The sequence below is a fragment of the Geotrypetes seraphini genome, chromosome 10 (assembly GCF_902459505.1).
Source record: "Geotrypetes seraphini chromosome 10, aGeoSer1.1, whole genome shotgun sequence".
Classification (NCBI taxonomy): domain Eukaryota; kingdom Metazoa; phylum Chordata; class Amphibia; order Gymnophiona; family Dermophiidae; genus Geotrypetes; species Geotrypetes seraphini.
Window position 1 is genome coordinate 20,070,254 of NC_047093.1, and position 21,805 is coordinate 20,092,058.

The following is a 21,805-nucleotide window of genomic DNA, read 5'->3' on the forward strand; positions in this document are numbered from 1 at the left end:
TAAGTTTCAACTATTGCCGATTAAAAAGCTGGATGGGTGCCTGCAAAATAGGTGCCTAAGTGTCTTAGAGCCTGTTTTACAAAGCCGCACTAGCGGCTGCAGCACGGTAACGGCCCCCGAAGCCCATAGAGATTTAAAGGGCTTTGTGCAGCTTTGTAAAACAGGTCCTTGGTGTCTCATTGGGTCTCCAGGTCTCTGAGCATATATCATATTTGAAAAAAGTATAAAAAGTTTTTCTTATTATTATTTTTTCAATTTTTCATTCAAATTCAAGGTGGAAGAAGTGTTATTTTTTTGAATTGCAAAAATAATTTTATCATATGAACTACGAGTCTCATGTCATCAGCTACTTCAAAGATTTTTGCAACATCTTTCACACTATGGGACTCATTTTCAAAAAAGCAGTTACTTACCGTAACAGGTGTTATCCAGGGACGGCAGGCAGCTATTCTCACATATGGGTGATGTCATCAACGGAGCCCGGATGCGGAAGCCTCGCAAGCAGACTTGCTTGAAGAAACTAGAAGTTTCGAGACGACTACACTGTGCATGGGCGAGTGCCTTCCCACCCAGTGTAGGGCGTGTCTCCTCAGTTCAGATAGCTAGCAGAGAAGCCAACCAGGGGAGGTGGGTGGGTTGTGAGAATAGCTGTCTGCTGTCCCTGGATAACACCTGTTACAGTAAATAACTGTGCTTTATCCCAGGACAAGCAGGCAGCCTATTCTCACATATGGGTGACCTCCAAGCTAACCAGAATGGGATGGTGGGAGTGTTGGCATTTTAAGAGAATAAATTTGGCCAAACTGTCCATCCCGTCTGGAGAAAACATCCAGACAATAGTGGAAGTGAAAGTATGAACCGAGAACCAAATAGTAGCCTTACAAATTTCCTCAATAGGTGTAGTTCTGAGGAAAGCTACTGAAGCTGCCATGGCTCTGACTTTATGGGCTGTGACTTTACTGGTTAGGGGTAATCCAGCCTGGGCATAGCAAAATGAGATACAAGCCGCCATCCAGTTGGAGATGGTGCGCTTAGAAATTGGATGTCCCAACTTGTTTGGATCGAAGGAGACAAAAAGTTGAGGAGCAGTTCTGTGTGGTTTGGTGCATTCCAAATAGAAGGCCAAAGCACGTTTACAATCCAGAGTATGAAGAGCTGATTCTCCAGGATGAGAATGAGGCTTAGGAAAAAACACTGAAAGAACAATGGATTGGTTGAGATGAAATTCTGAAACCACTTTAGGTAGGAATTTAGGATGAGTACGGAGGACCACCTTGTCATGATGGAAGACAGTGAAAGGTGGATCAGCAACTAAAGCTTGCAGTTCACTGACTCTTCTAGCAGAAGTGAGAGCAATGAGAAACACCACTTTCCTAGTGAGATACTTGAAATGAGCCGTAGACATTGGTTCAAATGGAGGCTTCATAAATTGAGTAAGAACAACATTGAGGTCCCAAACCACAGGAGGCGGTTTGAGAGGAGGTTTGACATTGAAAAGTCCTTTCATGAATCTGGAAACCACCGGATGAGCAGAGAGTGGTTTTCCTTCAAAAGGCTGATGGAAAACTGCAATTGCACCGAGATGCACTCGAATGGATGTAGACTTGTGGCCAGAAGTGGATAAGTGCAAAAGATAATCCAAAACAGAAGATAAGGAGGAATATTGAGGCTCCTTGTCGTGAGAAAAACACCACGTAGAAAATCTAGTCCATTTTTGGAGATAGCATTGTCTAGTGGTAGGTTTCCTAGAAGCCTCTAAAACGTCTCTTACAGATTGAGAAAAACTGAAGAGGAGCAATGCTGAGAGGTACCAAGCTGTCAGGTGTAGGGACTTCAGGTTGGGATGAAGAAGAGACCCTTGACTCTGTGTAAGCAGAGAAGGAAAAACTGGTAGAAGGTATGGCTCCCTGCTGCTTAGTTGAAGTAGAAGGGAGTACCAAGGTTGTCTTGGCCACCGAGGAGCAATCAGAATCATGGTGGCATGATCGTTCTTCAATTTGACCAGAGTCTTGAGAATAAGAGGGAATGGAGGGAATGCATAGAGGATGAGATTCGTCCATTCCAGAAGAAAAGCATCTGCCTCGAGGCGATAAGGAGAGTATATCCTGGAGCAGAACTGAGGCTGTTTGTAATTGTGGGGAGCTGCAAAGAGGTCTATCTGATGCATTCCCCATTGAGAAAAAATTTGATAAAGAGGCGAGGAATGGAGTGTCCATTCGTGAGGTTGCAGAAGACGACTCAAGTTGTCCGCCAAGCAATTCTTCGCCCCTTGGATGTAGACAGCTTTGAGGAAGGTGTTGTGGCGGATTGCCCAGTCCCAAACCTTCAGAGCTTCTTGACAAAGGGAGGCAGATCCCGTCCCTCCCTGTTTGTTGATGTAATATATGGCGACTTGGTTGTCCGTCCGAATGAGGACTACCTGGTCTTGAAGAAGATGTTGAAAAGCGTTGAAAGCCTTGAGGATCGCTCTGAGTTCCAACAGATTGATATGACACCGATGATCCGGACTGGTCCAGTGGCCTTGAGTACGGACCATCGAGATGAGCGTCCCAAGTATAAGTCGAGGAATCTGTTGTGAAGACCTTCTGATGGGGGAAGGGGGCGTTTGAAAAAGCCTCTAGAGAGATTGGAAGAGAGCATCCACCAACAGAGAGACTGCTTCAATGAAGGAGTGACTGATGAGAAAGTGGGTCGTAAACTTGCGCCCATTGAGATGCCAGGGTCCACTGAGGAATTCTGAGGTGAAGTCTGGCAAAAGGAGTCATGTGTACTGTGGAGGCCATGTGATCTAGGAGTATCATGATGTGTCTCGCTGAGATGGAAGAGCGGGAAGACACTATGTGGCAGAGTTGAAGAAGAGCTTCCAGACGTTGTTGTGGAAGGAATGCTCTGAGTTGGACAGTATCCAGAACAGCTCCGATGAATTGTAGATTCTGTGAGGGCTGAAGTTGGGATTTGGGAAAGTTGATTTCAAAACCCAAACTTTGTAGGAACCACGTAGTCCGTTGGGTCGCTACAATAACCCCCTGATAAGTTGAATCTTTGATGAGCCAGTCGTCGAGGTAAGGAAATACCTGAAGACCATGGTTCCATAGAGCTGCTGCTACCACTACTGGGCACTTGGTGAACACTCTGGGAGATAAAGCCAGGCTGAAGGGCAGCACTCTGTATTGATAATGCAGATTCCCCACCCGTAATCTGAGGTATTGACAGGAGGCCGGATGGATGGGAATATGAATGTAGGTCTCCTTGAGATACAGAGAGCATAACCAGTCGTTCTGCTCGAGAAGGGGATAAAGGGATGCCAGGGACAACATACGAAATTTTTCTTTGACCAAAAATTGGTTGAGAGCCCTGAGATCCAGAATGGGCCGCAGATCACCCGTCTTCTTCGGAACAAGGAAGTAACGGGAGTAAAACCCCCTGTTCTGCTGGTCCAAAGGAACTGGTTCGATGGCATGGAGATGAAGCAAAGCTTGAGCTTCCTGAAGAAGAAGGGTGGTCTGGAATGGAATGGAATGGAAGGATACTCTCTTGGAGGAAGCTCTGGTGGAAACTGAGTGAAATGAAGGGAGTATCCTTCCTTGATGATGGTTAGGACCCAGAGGTTGGATGTAATCGTCATCCATTGGTGGTAAAAATGATGGAGACAATCTCCTATAGGGAGAAGGGAAGACAGAGGCAAAATGGTGGAGGTTATGCTCTGTTGTAAACGGCCAAAAAGGCTGAGTAGCCTTAGGTGCAGCAGAAGGCTGAGATTTTTGTTGCTTCTGAGGCTGCTGTTTCTTAGGAGGAGGGCGATTGTAAGGAGACGTCCTGGGAGAAAAACGCCTCTGATATATAGGTATAAGACATGGAGGCTTAGCAGGAGCTGCCTTGGCTTGGGTTTGACTATAGAGGCAAAGAATTTTTCAAGGTCAGACAGTTTCTTAGTGACTGCCTCGATGGATTCATCAAAGAGGTCATTGCCTTCACAAAGAACATTAGCCAAACGGTCCTGAAGATTAGAATCCATGTCAATAGTACGAAGCCAGGTAAGGCAGCGCATTGCTACAGAACAAGCAGCCGCCCTAGCAGATAACTAAAAGGCATCATAGGATGATTGAAGGAGATGTAGTCTGAGTTGAGATAGAGAAGTGATGACTTTTTGGAATTCAAAATGTTTTTGAGTGTCTAAATAACTCAAAAATTTTGGCAAAAGCTTAATGAGGAACTCAAAATAAGTAACAAATGAAAATTATAATTGAGGACTTTAGAGGACATCATAGCATTTTGATAGATGCAACGTCCGAATTTGTCCATAGTTTTCCCTTCCCTTCCAGGAGGTATGGTGGCATAAACCTTGGAAGGATGGGACCTCTTTAAGGATGACTCCACAAGCAAGGACTGGTGAGATAACTGTGATTTGAAGAACCCTTTGCGATGTAGAATTTTATACCTAGAGTCCAATTTGCCTGGAACTGCTGGAATTGTAAAAGGAGTCTCCAGGCATCTGGCAAAAGTCTGAGACAAGAGCTTGTGAAGAGGAAGCTTAAGTGACTCTGCCGGAGATTCAGGAAGATGCATAACTTCGAGATACTCCTTAGAGTATTTGGAACCAGCATCTAATTGAAGATCCAGGTCAACAGCCATCTGACGAAGAAAGGATGAAAAAGATAGCTGATCGGCCAATGCTTTGCCTCGAGAGGGACTCAAGGTTGTCGAAGCAGCCTGGGTCGAGGTTGAAGCTTCAGTCAGAAGAAAAGTATCAAATGAATATGGAGACTTGGACGAAGCAATCAAAACTGTGACATCCTCGAGGTGTGGAAGTGGAGACCTCGATCGAGGAGTAGGCGGTCTAGTAGAAGTAGGAGTAGATCGAGGCTTGGTTGAAGAAGGACGTTCTTTAGAAGAAGAACTGTGCCTGGAAGTATGCCTCGAGGAATGTCTCGATCTTCTATGAGAATGGTGCTTGGAAGCAGATCTCGATGATCAAGGAGACTTCGCCTCGGAGACAGAAGCAGCCGATGCTACCAATGAATGGATAGGACTGGAGGCTGTAGAGCGAAGCTCCAGAGGCTTGGTGGAGGAACCTCGATACACTCCCAAAGACTCTGCTCCTTGGATAGAGTGTGAGGATTCCTGTCGAGGCACTGGAAAAGAATCTGCTCCTTGCATGACATGCTTGGATGTCAGACCACTCGCAGAGAATCTGCTCCCTGCAAAGAGTGTTGAAGCTCAGACTGAGGCAAAGGAAGTGGCTCGACCTCGCGGGAGTCTGCAGAATGCCCAGGCTGGATAAGAGGGAAAAGCTTCGGTCCCATATTAGTAAGGAACTGCATGAATTGCTTCTCCAATATGGTCTAGAAAGCAGCCGGCAAGGAGGGTACCGCATCTGAAACCGGCCCACCTGCCTTGGCTGGAAGTTCCACAGAGGCAGTGGGAATGTGCTTCGACTTGGAAGTCTTAGGCACCTTAAGAACCACTGCTGTAACTTTCTGCTGAGTTACCTGACCTGAGGATACAGGGGAAGACACAGCAGGAGTCGTTGACGAGAGAGCCGCTGGAAACGAAGGTTTGATGAGGCTCGAGGTGGAAGCATTCGAAGCAGGAGGAGGCTCAGTCGAAGGTGAGGTCGAAGCCACCTTCGAAGTCGAGGGATTGGAGGAAGAATCCATCCCGAAGAGCTTGTCCACCAAAAGACGATGACGTTTAAGGGCTCGAGGTTGAAGAGTAGCACAGCGCTCACACGGCTTCGGTTGATGGTCTGGCCCAAGGCACTTGAGGCACCAACGGTGTGGGTCCGTAAGGGAAATCGCACGCTGGCACTTGCTACACTTCTTGAAGCCTGTAGTTGGCCAGGACATAGGAAAAAAAATAGCCACTGCAAAATCGAAGCCCCTGGGCTGCGGCCGGGCGGCCTGCCCAAGCAGCTGAACGGAAGAAAATATATATATTTTTTAATATAAAGAAATAAAAGTAGTAAAAACAGTGATTCATGAAGAAAAAAACACAAACCGCGGTTGAAAGAAGGCACGAAGTTAAACGCAGAGAGTCAAAGACGGACTTCTCGGCTCCGTGGAAAACTGAGAACTGAGGAGATGCGACCTATGCTGGGTGGGAAGGCACTTGCACATGCGCGGTGCGGTCGTCTCGAAACTTCTAGTTTCTTCAAGTAAGTCTGCTTGCGAGGCTTCCGCATCCGGGCTCCGTTGATGACGTCACCCTTATGTGAGAATAGCTGCCTGCTTGTCCTGGGATAAAGATAGATATCCAAAAGACAGCACTTGGACGTCTTACTAGTCAAAATGTCCAAGTGGGCATTCTCAAAACAGACTTTCTAGACGTCTTTCTAGTTGTTTTGTCTTCCGTGCATCTAAATCTTAAGGGAGCAAGTTAGAGGTGTGTTTTGGGTGGGCTTAGGACTTGGACACTCTGCAGGGATAATCAAATCTTTAAAAAAAATGTCCAGGGCCTTTTTTTAGACATTTGGAGCTAGACCTGTTTTAAAAGCGTCTAAATGCTAAAAAGGTGCCCAAACTAACCAGATGACCTTTGAAGGGATTAAAGTATGAACCCCCCCCCTTACTTCCCCAGTGGTCACCAACCTCCTCCAAGAACCCAAAGATGTGAAAAAACCCAGTACTGTCCAGCCTATATGGCAGATTCATATGGCTCACATACATCGGGCACAGCAGAGCAGAGGGGAACTCTAAGGATTACTGCAATGAATGTCGTATTAAAAGTCGCAGGTACAGATGTCACTATAACTTGCTTATATTGTATGGTGAGCCCTCCAAGGCCTACTGTACCTACATAAAGATGACACCAGGCATTAGGGCTATCGTTGTGGTGTACAGGTGGGCACAGTACGTTTTGGGTGGGTTTTGGAGGGCTCACCATACAATATATGCTATAGTGATATCTATACCTGGTCCTTTTAATATGACATTCACTGCAATAATCCTTAAGCGTTCCTCTGCTGTACTCAGGAATGTTTAGCTGTTTGTGAACAGTTTGCTAAGAACGTTGTCTGCTTGGACATCAGAAAACTTGCTTTTGTGTGTTTTTCATGTGGATGTCTTTATATTCAAGAATAGCCAAAAAAGATAGATGTATTAAGAGCCCAAATGTCTAGTTAATTTATTTTCAAACAAGATAGATGTCTTGCAGTTTTTAAAATTGACATTTTCTCTACTGGATTTCTGGACATCTTTCCTAAAATGTCCAAACTCAGATGTCCTATTAAAATGCCCCTCTATGTAACTAAGGCTAGAGTTATGGTGTACAACAAGCAAGAACACCTACAATGCTTGCTCATTTAACATTAACCAGCTTCCTACAGGAGAAAAAAAATTATGTGACATTTCTTTAAGCTCTGCTTCAACCTCCAACTGGACCTAGGTTTAAGAATATAAGAACAGCCATAATGGGCTAGAACAATGGTCCATCTAGTCCAGTATCTTGTTTCCAACAGCAGCCAATCCAGATCATAAGTACTTGGCAGAAATCCAAATAGTAGCAACAAATGTGGTTAGAATGTGGTGAAGTGGTGAAAGCTACAGCCTTGGCACCCTGAGGCTGTGGGTTCAAACTCACACTGTTCCTTGTGACCCTGGGCAATTTACTTAATCCCCCCATTGGATAGATTGTGAGTCCACTGGGATAGAAAGGAAAAAATGCTTGAGTACCTGAATAGATTCATGTAAACCATTCTGAGTTCCCCTGGGAGAATGGTATAGAAAAATTGAATAAATAAATACAATTGTACAAAGTGCTGTATAAACTGAGAAAGTCTTTAATCAGTTTTATCTAAATACTGACTTTGTCTGTTATTGTATGTGGTCACACATCTATTTGTATTGTTATATTTATTTGCAAACTAACTTGTAAGTTTATGGTATGGAAAGTATATAAACTGAATAATTATCACTTTGCAATTAAAGGGCCTCTTTTACAAAGCCACGCAAACAAGAACCACATGGCAAATGCTCCAATACCCATTCAATCCCTATGGGCATTGGAGCATTTACCATGTCAGCCCATGCTATCGGGATTTGTAAAAGATGGGGAAAGTAATTTGGATACTACTACACCATTCAGCAGCAACTAACATTAGGCAATCAATTCATTACCTATCTAGAAATGTATGGCCCAAAATCTCAACTGGCAAGTAAACAATTATAATGATAGGTTTTCTACTGCAAATTACCTTTTTACTTCTTGGAGTAAAATCCTCTTCAGTATCAGAACTCAAACATTTTTCAGTACTACTGGAGTCAATACGAGTAAATCGCATTCTAAAATTATACAAAAACTTCAATTTATATGCAGATATTTAAAAGGATGTTACTGTCACACCTAACTTAATAATGGTTTCTGCTTTATTGAGCAGTATATCAATGTGAATAAAAAAAGAGGTATCCTCTTATCTTTTTTGTTTTCTTTTATTACCTTTTTCCTCTCTTGTACCAAATTTGTAGCAACTCAGAAACCAAGACTATGGTCCTGATGGCTGTGAAGTCTGGGTTACCCAATCCCAATCCCACTTCCTCTACCACTCCTCAGTCTAATCCTATTAATTCCATTGCTAGTACATATCTGTTCAGATAGAAGTAGATTTATTTATATAGTCATGAATCAAAACATCCTCATAGTAAATATTACCATAAAGACAAAAAAATCTAAACTGTTGTCTTCTTCATTCTTCAGTGTACTACTCTGATATAAACAGTTATAAATAAGGGCTGTTAAAACATTGAAAGCTAGGACACTGGTTATATATTCAGAACTACCAATAAATGTACACATTACTAAACCATTTCTTACAATTAGGAAAATTTTCAAAGCCATTTACTTGCATAAAATGGCTTCACCAAACCTGCCACTTTGTCTCGCTAAATGTACATGTAGACTTCCACACTGACAAAAAGCTGGATGCAGAAAAAACAGACATAGTAATAAAACAGAAAAACACCGGAATGGCATTAATCATAGAGGTGTCAGTCCCAAGTAATTATTCTGTGATTCATGTTGAGAGAGAGAAGATACTCAATACCAAGAAATGCAGTCTGAGACAAAGAAATTGTGGCAGAAAGACGGAAAATTAGGTTCTAACCTGCTAATTTTCTTTATTTTAGTCCCGCCAGACCGGCATAGAATGGATGGGTTTACGCTCCTCTGCCAGCAGGTAGAGACTGAGACATAATGACTTTTGGCAGTAGTACAAGTGGACTGTGCAGTTCCATCTTCAATTAGTCTGACAAATAGCCAAGCAGAAACTAACTAGGCTGAAAACATTCCAACTCCACTCTCACATGGAGAAGAAAAAGGAATTACCCGAATCGGACATGTGAATACTGTTGCATACTGATTAGAACAAACAACCTTCAAAAACGTCCCCACAGTTCGCTAGCTAAACCAGACAAACCAAATGCCGCTGCTCTTATTATATTCTCCAACAACCAAAACCAAAACAATATTGCAGAAAAAAATGAACTCTTTGTGAAAAACACTGAAATATATGACGGTGGGATCTGTGCAGGTCTGGAGGGATAAAAGAAAGAAAATTAGCAGGTAAGAACCTAATTTCTCCTTCTTTAGCATCGCACCAGACCGGCACAGAACAGATGGAATGTACCAAAGCAGTACCCATCATGGATGGGACCTCAGAAGGGCCGCCACAAGAACACACTCACCAAACACCATGTGTCTCGACACGTCTGAACGTCCACACGGTAATGGCAAACAAAGGAATGGAGAGGCCAAACCGCAGCTTTACAGATATCCACCGGAGGCACAAGAGAACTCTAAGCACAAGAGGCTGCCTGACCCCCAAGTGGAATGAGCTTTGAGAAAATCTGGAACAGGTTTCTTCTGAAGAAGGTACGCCGAAGCGATAGCCTCTTTGATCCAATGCACAGTAAAAATGGAATCAAAAATAAAATTGCTCGGAGTTATTCTAGACCAGTGGTCTCAAACTCAAACCCTTTGCGGGGCCACATTTTGGATTTGTAGGTACTTGGAGGGCCGCAGAAAAAATAGTTAATGTCTTATTAAAGAAATGACAATTTTGCATGAGGTTAAACTCTTTATAGTTTATAAAACTTTCCTTTAACAGTTAAAAGGAAAGATATATAAACTATAAAGAGTTTTATCTCATGCAAAATTGTCATTTCTTTAATAAGACATTAACTATTTTTTTCTGCGGCCCTCCAAGTGCTCTATTTTTTCTGCTGCCCTCACATTTAAAGTTTAATATCTTTTCTTTCTCAAAACTGGCACATTTCAATCACTAAATTGAAAATAAAATCATTTTCTTACCTTTGTTTGGTAATTTCATCAGTCTCTGACTATGCATCCAATATTTCTTCTCTTCTTTCAGCCTCCTGTATGCTTCCTCTCCTCCAGACCTCATTCCCTCCCCCAACTTTTTCTTTCTTTCTCTATGTTTGTCTTTCTTTGATTCCGTGTCTCATTTTTTGCTTTGTTTCTGGCTCCCTGTCCCCCCCTTCTTTCTTTCTTTCTTTCTTCCTTCCTGCCCTCCCCCACACCACCGCCACCGGGGAATAGGCTGCTGCCGCTGCCGCCATTGTGAACAGGCCGAGATCTCCCTCTTTCTCTTCTCCACGGGCCGACCAACTCTCGCCGCCCGACATCAATTCTAACGTCGGAAAGGACGTTCTGGGCAGCAATTGGCTAGCCAGTACGTCCTCTCAACGTCAGAATTGACGTCGGGCGGCGAGAGTTGGTCGGCCCCAAAGAGAAGCAGGGAGATCAAATAACATGGTGCCGGCCTGAGAAGGGAAGGGAAGCAGGTTGGGCACCACTGCTCTAGACGAGCCGCACTCTAGGGAGAACAGTGGACCGCCCCCCCTTGGTACGCCACTAGAGCAGCAGCGTGTCTGGCCGGCTCTTCCGTGGATAGCGCAAGGAGCCGCCAACCCGCGGCTTTGAACGGAACGAGCTGGCCAGACACGCTGCTGCTCCAAAAGGAAGATAATGATCCAGTCCAGACTGCAGGCCGCAAATAAAATCTGGAGAGCCACATGCGGCCTGCGGGCTGCGTGTTTGAGACCGCTGTTCTAGACAAAGATTTAACCTTCCAAGAAGGTACGCCGAAGCGATAGCCTCTTTGATCCAATGCACAGTAAAAATGGAATCAAAAATAAAATTGCTCGGAGTTATTCTAGACAAAGTTTTAACCTTCCATGCAGGGCAGGATTAACCAATAGGCCAAGTAGGCATATGCCTAGGGCCCGAAATGGTCAGGGGGGCCCAATGAAGGAAGGCATCAACATTGTTTTTTCCAAACAGCGATGGGCCCCTCCAGCATCGATCGGCAACGAGGGCCACAAGCAAGCAACACAGGTAAGAAAGGCAAAGGGAACTGTAATTGTGCAAGCGGTGCTGCTTGCCCAAAGCTCCCCTCTGACACAGCTTCCTGTTTCCGCCTGGGCGCATGGTGTGGTGGGGTGGGGCAGGGGGCCCAGTGTACTTGTGTGCCTAGGGACCCTCGACAAATTAATCCTGCCCTGCTTCCATGACCAGATAAGCTCCGTCGTAAAAAGCTTTTTCCACAAACTTTGGCTCATTTGTTCTCTAACCTCAATTCTTGAAACTGATGCTATCACAACCCTTATTCACTCACTGGTCATTTTGGTTACAGCAGCTCCCTATATAATGGAATTACTCAAAAAGAATTACGTCATCTACAGCTCATTTAAAATACAGCAATCAAACTTATCTATAAGGTTGGAAAATATGATCATGTCACTCTTCTGCGAGAAGCACATTGGCTACACCCATAACCCACCATATCACTTATAAAACTTTACTGCTGGTCTTTAAAATCAAACTTTCACGTCTCCCATCTTTTCTTTATAAACTCAACATCCCCTTTTGCTCTTCCCAGACCCTTAGATTAGGCTGACCAGAACTTACTGACTATACCTTCAATCAAAGAATTCTACTACACTAGAAATACTAATTTTTCCGTTGTAGCTCCAACTTTATGGAATGCCATGCCACCTCAACTCCGCTTCAAAAACTCCCTCGACAAATTCAAGACTAAACTAAAAATGTTTCCTTTCCAACAGTATAGCAGTATATTACACGAACCGCTTTTAAAAAGCGATCCCCATTCCTGGTATTTTATTCTCCCCCTTCTTCCCTTTAATTAATTTGTTTTTAATGATGTAATTAACTTCCCTCCCCCCTTTTTACCCTCAAACTCATGTTTGCATTTGTAATTTGTCTATTTAATGTTCACATTTCCCCCTCCTACAAAAATTTATTTTAACCTTTTTTAGCTTTGTAAACCGGCCAGGTGCACGTCGATGGTCGGTATATTAAAATTTAATTAAACTTGAAACATAGCCTTGGAAGCGCCATCCCCCTTACAGGGACACACTAAAAGAACAAAAAGACGATCCGACTGATGGAACTCCTGGGTCCGCTGAACATAAGCGCGAAGGACCCTAAGGACATTCAATTTGCTCAACTGTCTCTGCTACAAAGAGCCCTCCTGACTACCCAAGCCCGGAAGGACAACGGACTGGTTGACATGAAAAGACAAAACCCCTTTGGAAGAAAAGAGGAAACCAGCCACAGCATGACCTGCTTCTTAGAGAACTCCAAGAAGGGAGGGCTACATGAAAAAGCCTGCAGTTCAGAAACGCATCTCGCGGAAGTAATGGCCATCAGGAACACCGCCTTAAGAGTAAGGTCCTTCAATGTGCAGGAGGGGTGGGGGGTAGGGCATGCAGAGAAACCACCTAAAATCCCTTTTTTAAAGACGTCCCAAAATCTCTGATTCAAGCTGTTAGCTTGTACTCACAGAAACATGTGCTAAGAGGAAAACACTGCAGATAGAGCTAAAACAGCTCACAGGGAGATCCTCTGCCTCAACTTGCTGGAAAGCTGAACTTTGAATCTTCTGACTGCCCCACTGGCTTGACTTCCATGGTTAGTCAGCTCCACCACCCTCGGACACACCATGCAGCACGCCTGGCGGAAGAACGCAGTCTGGCTCCGATCCTGGGCATGCCTCCACAGAACCACGCAGCCTGTGCTCAAGCCACTAGTGAACGAACCTGGGGTGAGCTAGTTCCCAAGGAAACAGTCCCCAAGCCCCAATTTGATGTGTAGGCTGTCCAGAGGGCTTAATGACAAGCAGGGAATCCGTCAGAAACCGACTTTTACCAAAGGTCTGTGATCTCCCGAAGTCAAGAGCTGACCCTGCAGGGAACCTCCACAGCATGAGGGCGAAAACTGCGAACACAAAAACTGAAATTACACGAAATAAAACATGAGCACCAAAAACAAGTTCCTACAGCCTGGCTTGTAAGAAGAAAGATTGATGTTTACAGAACTAGTGACAGTGATAAGGTATGAGGGGGAGGGGTTTAAGTCTCTGAAATTTGAGGCTTCCTACAAAGTCCTGGCGGGTAGACAGAAAGATCCCACTGGTCCCGGAATAAAATGGGATTGTACAAGAATGGTCGCTATAATTTGTGCATTTTTGTATGCATGCTTATTTTCATATGGACCATGCATAGGTATTCTTGTGGGTGTGGTCTGGACAGAGTTGCAAGGGTCACATTTTATAATATATGCACAAACCCTCTCCAAGTAAACACAAAAAGTTACACCTGCCTTCAAGCGGGTATAACTTTATGCAGAAGTATGGCTGTGCTACTAGGGGTTATTCTAGAATACTATTTCAAAAAGGCACACACACAAAATAATATGCCACTTTATACAATAGGTATAAAAATGCATTATCTTTCAAAGTTTTTTTTTATAGGCACCTGGTAATAAAAATTACCCCAAAGATATCAATTATGCAAAATGCTAGTCAAATTTTAGAAACTGATACAGAACTAATTTTTGTTTGTATTTACCTAATTGGACTGTTGCTTTCAGATGATATCATTATCATTTCAGCCTTATAGAAGCTATTTTTGCTTATAGGTGTATGGTTAACTTTTGGTGAGGAAACCTGTAGTGGACCATTATCTGGCTCATTTTCAGAAACAGTTTTATTCACTGTATTACATTTGGATATTTCAGTTTTCTGTTGCCTTGCACTTCTCCTTAAAGCATTATTTTTATTTGTCTTTTTAATTTGTTGGGTTTCTATGTCACTTAGATCATCTGTGTTAATTTGGATTTTCACTACATGCTTTTTACTTTGACCCTTTTCAATGGCAAAATTATCAAAGTTTCCTTCATTAGTTTCAACTATTTTCTTCTGTTTTTTCTTTAGTTTTTTAATTTTCCCCTCTGAAATGTTTTTTCTCTTGATATTCTGCTTTTCAGCTTTAATAGATTTTGATGACGTCCTTTGATTTACATCATTTGTATTTATTTCCATGTCTTTGATTTTTTTAGATCGTTTATTTTTCAAGTCTTTAAGCTTGCCAGGTACTTTCTTAGTTCCACTTTTGGCTACTTCTGAAGTCGGTTGCTTAAAGACTTTCATAAACTGCTGCCTTTCCTCTTTAGTGCACCTTGTTTTTACAAATTCAGACCCTTCATCTTCCAGTACAGCTAACTCCAATTCTTCCTCTTCAATTACAACATTTGATTTTCTTTTCTGTACCATTTGCTCTGTCTGCTCAGTCTTAGAGACCTGAGCACAACTATCTGCCTCACTATCTTTTTTCTTCAAAAAGATTGAGGCTATTCTTTTTGGGGTCTTTCTTTGTTTCAAGATAGTGACAGATTTAGGTGGAGATGAATGAACTTGTGCTAGAACAGTTACTGTGTTAAGCGCCAGCGGTGAAGTGGCATGACCAGTCTCTGACCCACCAACGCTAGTGCTTTGCTCTGCTTCGTTGACTATAATAGAGTTATCAAAGGTTGATGCCTTTGTCTCCCAGGTCTTATCACTGTCGCTTTCTCCTTGACTTTTCAAAAAATCCTCATATGATACAGTTACCACAGAGTCATTTAAGAGAGATGTTTCATCTATATTTACGTCAAGGCTTGAATCACTTATAGTGTTCTTGCTTTCATCTACCAGAACAGATGTGAAGTGCTTTTTCTTAGAATTCATCTCACATTCTTCATTTATCTGCTTTTTCAAGGACAAAATTTGAGGCAAATTATTATCACTCACAAATTTCCTTTTCTTTTCCCTTTTGCAGTCATTTGTAGTTTTCTCTGGCTCCGTGCACATTTTGTTTCCTGGATTTAAACAAGTGATAGTGGTTGATATGCTAGTGCTAGATTCTTTTAATTCCTCATTTTCAAAACAAATCTGAGCAAGTAAAGCTGCAGTATCACTTCCCAGGAAGCCACTATTCACAATGTTTGCTCTTGACTCCAAATCTTCATTAGTGTCATTATCACTAATAACCTGAATAAGCGATTCAGTTTCTGAGTGCTGTAGATCACTTAAACGCTTTTGCAAATTGACTCTCTTGCCTCTCCTCTTGGATTTTGCTGTTGTCTGAGATAACGGTGTCACTGGTGTTTTAGGTTCTATGCCATTATTAGGTGAAGAATGCCTAGTTTGTCTGCTTTTACTGTTTTTAGCAGCATTTGAAGACAAATCCTTATTAGTGGGAGGGGTCATTTTAAAATAATCCCGAATACTGTTCGATCTTGGTGGTGAGAAAACTTTATCCACTGCTTTTGCCAATGGTGAGAAATAGTTTGTGATTGTTTTTGCTGGGGGCTCTTCCTCTCTGCGTAATTTCTTGCATGGCTGCATATAAGATAAAATATGTTAATAAGGCTGACTAGACAGGCTTTCTGTACAAAAAAGGAGAAACAAGTGGCAACAATAAAATATAGAAAAAATCCTATGTTCAAGCTTATTGAAATAGTGCTTTGTCTATTTACTGATACTATAATTTCAAACTAATCAGCTAAAGCAATTTTACCCCTCCCCCCTTTTTTTACAAAACAGTAGCACCGGTTTTAGCACCGGACACAGCAGGAATTCTATGAGCGTCGGAACTGTTACCGCCACAGCCGGCGCTAAAAACTGCGCTACAGTTTTGTAAAAGGGAGGGTTAATGTTAGTGATATTTGCTTTACGATAAACTTGAAACAAACCAATTGATATAAATATCTAAGTAGCTGAATTAAATAAGATATAAAATTATTTAGTTGACATGAAAAATAATAAGCTAAATACTATTCTGGGGCTAAGGAGTTACTGAGGACCTGATTCTTTACTCTCATTCAGCATCTATGGGAGAAAAAGCACAGTTACTTATCGTAACAGGTGTTATCCAGGGACAGCAGGCAGATATTCTCTACATGTGGATAACGTCACCATCACTGGCGGACGTTTTCGCAAGCAGACTTGCTTGAAGAACTTCAAGCTTGCGATTGGCCCGCGCATGCGCGCGAGCCCCTCCTGCCCGGTCTAGGGCGTGAGTTTCCTCAGCGTGGCCTCAGTTCAGATAGCAAGCAAAGAAGCCAACCACGGGGAGGTGAGTGGGTTGCGAGAATATCTGCCTGCTGTCCCTGGATAACACCTGTTATGGTAAGTAACTGTGCTTTATCCCAGGACAAGCAGGCAGCATATTCTCTACATGTGGGTGACCTCCAAGCTAACTATAATGGGATGGAGGGAGAGTTGGCAAATTAGGAGAACAGGGGTTGCAAAACTGACTGGCCAAAGTGGCCATCATGCCTGGAGAACGCATCCAGACAGTAGTGAGAGGTGAATGTATGAACCGAGGACCAAGTGGCAGCCTTACAGATTTCCTCAATGGGAGTTGAGCAGAGGAAAGCAACAGACACCGCCATCGCTCGGACCTTGTGGTCTGTGACTCGACCAGGCAGGGAGAGGCCAGCCTGAGCGTAACAGAAAGAGATACAAGCGGCCAGTTAGAAATGGTCTGCTTAGAAACAGAGCAACCCAAGAGATTAGGATCGAAAGAGAGAAACAGCTGGAGAGCAGAACAATGAGGAGCGGTGCGCTTCAAGTAGAAGGCCAGCACATGCTTACAATCAAGAGAATGCAGAGCCGCTTCTCCAGGGTGAGAATAGGGCTTCGGAAAAAACACAGGAAGAACAATGGATTGGTTGATATGAAACTCAGAAACAACCTTAGGCAAGAATTTAGGATGGGTACGGAGAACCACCTTATCATGATGGAAGACAGTGAAAGGTGGGTCTGCTACCAAGGCTTGAAGCTCACTGACCCGACGGGCAGAAGTGAGAGCAATAAGAAATACAACCTTCCAAGTAAGATACGTCAAGTGAGCTCACACTAGCAGCTTGAACGGAGGCTTCATCAAACGAGCAAGGACCATGTTAAGATCCCAAACCACGGAAGGCGGTTTAAGGGGCGGATGAACGTGGAAAAGGCCTTTCATGAAGCAGGAAACCACAGGATGAACAGAGATAGGTTTCCCGTCAATCAGCTGATGAAAAGCAGTAATGGCACTAAGGTGGACTCGAACCGAAGAGGACTTGAGTCCAGCCCCAGACAAGTGCAACAGATAATCCAGGACAGCAGATAGGGAGGCAGAGACCGGCTCCAGCTGTCGAGTAGCACACCAGGAAGAAAAGTGGGTCCACTTCTGATGGTAAAATTGGCAAGTGGACTCTTTCTGAGACGCCTCCAGGACATCCAGCACATGCTGGGAGAACTGGAACGAGGGCATTAAGTTTCGACGAACCAAGCCGTCAAGTGCAGAGACTGAAGATTGGGATGAAGCAGCGAACCCCGTCTCTGCGTAAGGAGAGAAGGAAAAACAGGCAGAAGAAGAGGCTCCCTGGAACTGAGTTGCAACAGAAGGGAGAACCACGCTGTCGGGGCCACCGAGGAGCTATCAGAATCATGGTGGTGTGCGTGGACTTGAGCCTGACGAAAGTCTTCAGAATCAGAGGAAATGGAGGGAAAGCATACAGAAACAGGTCCGTCCAATCCAGCAGAAAAGCATCCGCCTCGAGTCTGAGTGGGGTGAAAACCCTGGAGCAGAAGCGGGGCAACTTGTGATTGAGGGGGGACGCGAACAGATCAACATCCGGAGTCCACCAACGAGCAAACACCCGATGCAGAGTCACGGAATGAATGGACCACTCATGAATCTGCAGAAAACGACTCAAACGGTCCGCCATACAATTGTGATGAACCTGAATGTAGATCGCACGAAGGAATATGTTGCGGCAGATGGCCCAATCCCAGAGCCGCATCGTTTCTTGGCACAGGGACAGGGACCCCGTGCCCCCCGTGATATAATACATGGCGACTTGGTTGTCCATGCGAATCAGCACCACTCAGTCGCGAAGCAGGTGACAAAAAGCTTTCAGGGTGAGAAAAATCGCTCGAAGTTCCAGCAGATTGATTTGACAAAGGCGGTCGGCACTGGACCAAAGACCCTGAGTGCGAAGACCGTCCTGATGAGCCCCCCAAGCATAACCCAGGACCTTTTGCAGAGGAGGAGCAGGAAACAGAAAACCTCTGGAAAGATTGGAAGAGAGCATCCACCAACGGAGAGACTTCCTCAACAAAGGAGTCACGACAATGCGTAGAGAGAGAGGATCCCGATCCTGGTTCCATTGGGACGCAAGAGTCCACTAAGGAATACGGAGGTGAAGTCTGGCAAAAGGAGTCACATGAACCGTAGAGGCCATGTGACCAGGGAGGACCATCAGGAGCCGAGCCGGGACTGAGGACAGATGGGCCACCCTCTGGCATAAATGAACAAGGGCCTCCTGCCGAGGCAAGAAGGATAGTAGACGAACCGTGTTCAGGACAGCTCCGATGAACTCTAGAGACTGGGACGGACAGAGGTGAGACTTGGGGAAGTTCACCTCGAAGCTAAGACTCTGAAGGAGCAAGATGGTATGATTCGTCGCTCGCAGAACTTCTTGGCGAGAGGACGCTGTGATCAACCAGTCGTCAAGGTAGGGAAACACCTGCAGGCCGCAGAGACGCAGAGCTAAAGCTACCACAACCAGGCATTTTGTGAAAACCCTCGGAGAGGCCGCCAGGCCAAATTCTCAGATACCGACAAGAGGCCAAGTGTATTGGAATGTGCGTATACGCCTCTTTGAGGTCCAGTGAGCACAGCCAGTCCCCCTCGTCAAAGAGGAAGAACAGAGTAGGGTGGGTGAGCATTCTGAATCGTTCCCTGACCAGAAATTTGTTAAGAGCACGGAGGTCCAGGATCGGACGCAGATCCCCCATCTTCTTGGGCACCAGAAAGTACCGGGAGTAGAACCCCATATTCCACTGGTCCGGAGGAACCTCCTCGACCGCCCGGAGGCGAAGAAGGGCCCGAGCTTCTTGTAGAAGGAGGAGCAGCTGAGACCAGCCCGAAGGAAACTCTTTTGGAGGAAGGTCTGGGGGTACATGACTGAAGTGAAGGGAGTACCCCTCCTGGATGATAGAAAGCACCCAACTGTCGGAGGTAAGGCTTTCCTACCGTGTGTAGAAATGATGTAGATGCCCCCTGATAGGGAGGGGAGAAGTCTCCAGAATGAAGGGAGCCAGAAGGCTCATACTGGAATTGTCAAAAAGACAGCCCAGGCTTCGCCGGAACCTGCAGCTGGGACCTTAGCTTGTCGCTGCTGTTGCTGCTGCGGCCGCTTTGAAGGAGGCCGAGAGAACGCAGGAGTAGTTTTCTGTGGATACCTTCGGAGAGGGATTTTGTACTGCCGGGCCGGAGGGGTCTTCGGCTTAAGGCACACCAGAGAGGCGAAGGACTGTTCGTGCTCCGAGAGGCGCTTAGTGGCCGCCTCAATGGAATCATCAAATAGATCTTTACCAATGCAAGGGAGATTGGCTAGACGATCCTGGAGATTCGGATCCATGTGAACAATTCTGAGCCAAGCGAGGTGACGCATGGCGATCGCAAAAGCCGTGACCCTCGAGGACAATTCGAAGGCGTCATAAGCCGCCTGAAACATATAGAGTTAGAGTTGAGAGAAAGTCTCCTCGAGGAGACGAAACTCCTGACGACGAGAATCTGGCACATCCGTCCGGAAGGAGTGGAGGGCTTCCACACAGAACCGGAGATAGGACGTGAAGATAAAGTTATAATTGAGGACACGGTTCGCCATCATCGAATTTTGATAAAGACGGCAGCCAAACTTGTCCATCGTACGTTTCTCCCGCCCCGGCGGGACAGCAGCATACACCTTCAAGGGGTTGGATTTCTTCAAGGAAGACTCAACCACCAAGGATTGGTGAGAAAGCTGAGAACTTTCAAACCCCTTAACTGGGATCGTCCGGTAGTGGGACTCCAACTTGGAGGGACTAGCCGGGACCGCATAAGGGGTCTCCAGGTTCAGCAGGAAAGTTTGCTGGAGAACCTAGTGCAGAGGCAAGCGTAGCGCCTCACGGGGCAGAGGAACCCCCATCTCCGCCAGGAATTCCTGGGTATAACGGGACTCCGACTGGAGGTCCAGGTTCAAAGCCTTGCCCATGTCAGCAATGAAACGAGTGAAGGAAGAGTATGAAGAAGAAGACTCATCTTCAGGAGGCGATCCCGAACGAGATCTCAGGGCAGCAGAGAAAGAGGGAGAAATCTCCCTCGTGTAGCACACCGGAGCCTCGGAGTCCCGAGAATGGGAAACCGAGGATGCTCTGCTAAAGTGCCTCGGAGGCATCGAGGAATGACCCCTCACAAGATGGGTCGCAGAAGACCCTGGAGTCCAAGGGACCCTCATGCGGAGCCCCGGAGAAGACGGGGCAAAAGAAAATTCTTCCGGTGGCTTCGAAGATCCTCGGTGCCTCGAGGGAGAATGCACAGTAGAGTCCAGTTCGAGGACAAGGGTATGCTTGGAGGGTTTTGCAGTCAGAGACCTGCCTCGAAGAGGCGGGGAGGACCGTAACCTCTTAGGAGAAGCGAACCTCGATAAAGTAGCCAGGGAAAAACGGGACCCCGTCTTGGGACCCTGGAAAGTCACAGACCCCGAATCCGGGGACGAAGAATCGCTCGAGGGAATCCTGCGAGTCTTACGTGTGCGACCCTGAGGCTCAAGCGAAGTACACTCAGGCTGGACAGAAGGGTGGGTCGAGACCGAGGTCAAAGGCGTCAAGGCCGGGACCAGTTGGCTCACCACCGAGGAAAGCTGCGAGGTAAGGATTGCCTTAAGTATGTCCTCGAACATTAGCACCGAGACCAACGGAGGTTGGGTCTGGGCTGCAGCAGTGCACTCTTTCGGGGGCGACCTCGAGAAAGAGTATTCCCTACATGAGGAGGCACACTTAGAATGATGTCTCGAAGAGGCCGATGAAGCGGCACTCGCATGAGACTCTAATGCAGGCTTCTTCACCGGCACACCTGAGGAGGCAAGAGGAGACTTACCCGGGGCTGGGGTAGTAGGAGGAGCCGAGGCTGAGCTCGAGGCCTGTCCCGCCGGATCCATAGGGCCAAACAGTTGAAGAATTTTGGCCACTCTCCGACGAAGAGCTCGCGGTTGCAAAGTCGCACAACGCGGACATGACCGAGCGCAGTGCTCCACACCCAGGTACTCTACATACCAACGATGGGGATCGGTGATGGAGATAATCCGGTTGCACTTAGTACAGTTCTTGAACCCGGAGCGAGGCCAGGATATAAGCAAAAGGACGGCCGCAGCCCCGCAAGGCCAAGCGGCCAGAGCAAGACCGGAGGTCCGGTCGAAAAAAAACACAAAAGAAAATAAAGAAGCGAGCACAGCGACTTAAACGAAAATAAAAAAGAAAGACGCGGTGCAAGAGAGACAACGAGATTGCATGTAGCAAGGGAGCAGTGCTTCTGGCTCCGCAGTTACATTGAACTGAGGTCACGCTGAGGAAACGCACGCCCTAGACCGGGCGGGAGGGGCTCACGCGCATGCGCGGGCCAATCTCAAGCTTGAAGGT

General features: G+C 45.5%; 1 protein-coding gene across 1 annotated transcript in view; it reads right to left on the minus strand.

The window, feature by feature from the left end:
• Positions 1 to 21,805, minus strand: part of ATAD5 (ATPase family AAA domain containing 5) — a 104,554-nt gene that overhangs the window by 76,896 nt on the left and 5,853 nt on the right. Inside the window, 2 exon segments of the mRNA XM_033960976.1 lie at positions 8,192 to 8,279; positions 13,884 to 15,694. Coding sequence (XP_033816867.1) covers positions 8,192 to 8,279; positions 13,884 to 15,694 — 1,899 coding nt within the window.